General features: G+C 35.7%; 1 protein-coding gene across 1 annotated transcript in view; it reads right to left on the bottom strand.

The window, feature by feature from the left end:
- Nucleotides 1–2,644, bottom strand: part of WDR35 (WD repeat domain 35) — a 78,281-nt gene that overhangs the window by 46,999 nt on the left and 28,638 nt on the right. The window contains exons 12-13 of the mRNA XM_023528503.1: nucleotides 2,532–2,561; nucleotides 63–252 (exon numbers count right to left, since the gene is read on the bottom strand). Of these exons, the coding sequence (XP_023384271.1) occupies nucleotides 63–252; nucleotides 2,532–2,561 (220 nt within the window). The remainder of the gene's footprint in view (nucleotides 1–62; nucleotides 253–2,531; nucleotides 2,562–2,644) is intronic.

The raw sequence follows: 2,644 nt of genomic DNA, 5'->3' as shown, positions 1-2,644 counted from the left end.
AATGGCTTTTCTCGTCTGAGACGAAACTGTACTCTCCTTGGCTCAATCCTCCATGATTTAGCCATAATTCTCAGTCATGAGGGAACTGCTGTGCCTCCATATCTTTGGCCCATGTGGTAACCCTTCTGCCTGAAATCCTCCTTTCGCTTCCCCTGTGTTGCCCCATCCCTGATGTTCCTCGTCCTCCTGGGGTACCTCCATCCGTCCTTCAGGACGCAGCTTCGATACTGTTTCTTGCCTTCTTCCCTCCCTCTGTGGTTTCAGAGAACTTAGACAGTGAGCTGCTTGAGAGCACTAATTTTATCACATTCTCATTTACTTCCCTATGCCTTATTAGATCTCCTGGTAAAGAAGTACTCGATAAATATCTGTTAAATAAATGTATCATGCATTCAAATTAAGTTGTTCATATACTAACATACTACATTTTATGGCTAAATTAGTGAGTAGATAAATGAATACAAAGACTTTTTAATGTGGTCATAAAAAGAAAACATTTTTTCTTTTAAGCTTATTTGACAGAGCAGTAGAGTCCCGAGAATTTTAATAAATTATACTGGTATCTCTTGTTAAGTAGATACGCCCTAAAGTCAAATTTAATGTATTAAACTCTGCTTGCCAGGGAAAGCAATTCGGGAAAAGTTTTAACCTAGGAGTGTCTATTCTAACTGTCCTGCTGTCCATGTGAAACCACAAGGAACAAGCAGATGCTCACAACGGCATTCCTGGTATTAATGACCTACACTGTCACGGGGAGAATAAGACCGTATCCTGACTCTGCAAACCAGCCAGGGGGTGGCAGCAGCAAGGAAAGAAAGCTTTAGGTAAGCTTTCACTAAGCACTGCAGAAGAGATTTGTTAGTTGTTTTCGCCTTTCATTTTTAGAACAGTGCCAAGAGGTATTACCTTGATTTCAGAAAATAAGTAAACTGGGTCTCAGAGTTCAAATACCTTCTCTGAGGGAAACTACATGGCGGAAATGGAATTCAAAGCCAAAGTCACGTCAACCTGACTGCGAAACCCCTGCTCCGCTATCCCCTCCCATGGCTGGGACCACCGCAAAAACCAGACCTTACGGACCCCGCCGAACTGAAAGCAAATTCTTCACTGAGGTTTTCCTGAAGTTTAAACCTTTTGATACCTTCCTTCCAAGTTATCTTCCCTATCTTAATAACATAGATCCAAAAATAAATGTCCCATACATCTGCTCATTCAAAAAACATTAAGTAACTAATGTACCTAGATACTTTCAATTGCAACTATACCAAAAACCACTTACAGTTTTCGAGTTAACATATTCAATTTAACATACATTGTTTTGCAAAATAAAGCAAAATCGGCCTTAGAATCCATGTTTTTCTAGTTGGAGAAGGCCGAACTAACAAAAATAAGCAGACAATGTAATGAGAAATAAGCCAATGGCGATGAACAAAAATAACCAAAAGAATGAGAATTAGGAAGGAGGCTAGAAACTTCGACATAAACATCAGATTTTTAACTATTTAGGAACTTCGAGAACCGTGGCTTTGTTTCTCCTTAGCTTTTACACCCAGTGGATGTACAGAGCACCCCATACTCTAGAGCACAAGCTACTGGGCAACTGTGAGATGCTGATTCAAGAGCATCGGCTGACGCCAGTTCTTACTCTTACAGAAATTACCAAAATATATTAAAAATATTAATATTAAAATATTAAAACAACTGATGAAGGCTTTTGTGGAGTCAAAAATACATATTTTTGAAGTCTATATTGAATTTCTAAAAATGAACAGGATATGCAAAAGGGACTGAATATAGTTGAGTTAGAAAATAAAATAGGTAAAAATTTATTACACTTAGTTACTAATAATTTCTCATTTTCTAAATTCTTTAAAATGCCTAATATATTAATTCTCCTAATTGATATTTTCCACTACTACTTCAAGGAAATTCTCTTTAAAATTAAACTTATTAGTAATACTGAGAAATATAACATGCATATGAAAACAATGCTTAAAAACTTATTGTAGCATCATTTAAGATTAATTACTAAGATAAATTTCCTTAAAATAATTGATAATTCTATTAAAACTATTAGAAGTTTGGGGGAAGGAGAATCAGATTTGTATGTTTAATATCTATATCTATAATAATAATATTTAACACATCACATTAAAAATCTGAAATAATAATCTGAAACAGCTAAACTACACTAAAAACAGCTCAAAAACCAGCTGTGAAAAGAGGTACATATTCAGATCACAGAGAAAATGCTCTCAATAACTATTCCATAGTGATTTCTTATATGAAACATCTGGTTTTCTAAATGTACAGATTATAAAATAAATTCCATGATAAAAATACAACTATAAAATACGACTAAGATTTTTGCGGATTAAATACTATACGTGATAGTTGATCATTTTTACACAAAATGTCCCTTATAAAAATGTGACAAGTTATACCTCTTCCTCCATTCTTTTTTTTCCCTGCCTTACTCGCTGCGTTATTTACATAGAAAGAAAGAAGACAGAAATCTTTTACACATTTACCTCACCAAATGGAGTGTGAAATTGCACGATGTTTACATCTTTATCCTGAGTGACGGCCTTCTGGGAGCCGGCCACAGCTAACACACTGCCAGTGTGGTTCCACTGGATACTGA

This window comes from Pteropus vampyrus, unplaced genomic scaffold (assembly GCF_000151845.1).
Source record: "Pteropus vampyrus isolate Shadow unplaced genomic scaffold, Pvam_2.0 Scaffold28, whole genome shotgun sequence".
NCBI classification, from domain to species: Eukaryota; Metazoa; Chordata; class Mammalia; order Chiroptera; family Pteropodidae; genus Pteropus; species Pteropus vampyrus.
Note: the sequence above shows the minus strand (reverse complement) of the source record. Positions and strands in the feature narration are given on the sequence as shown.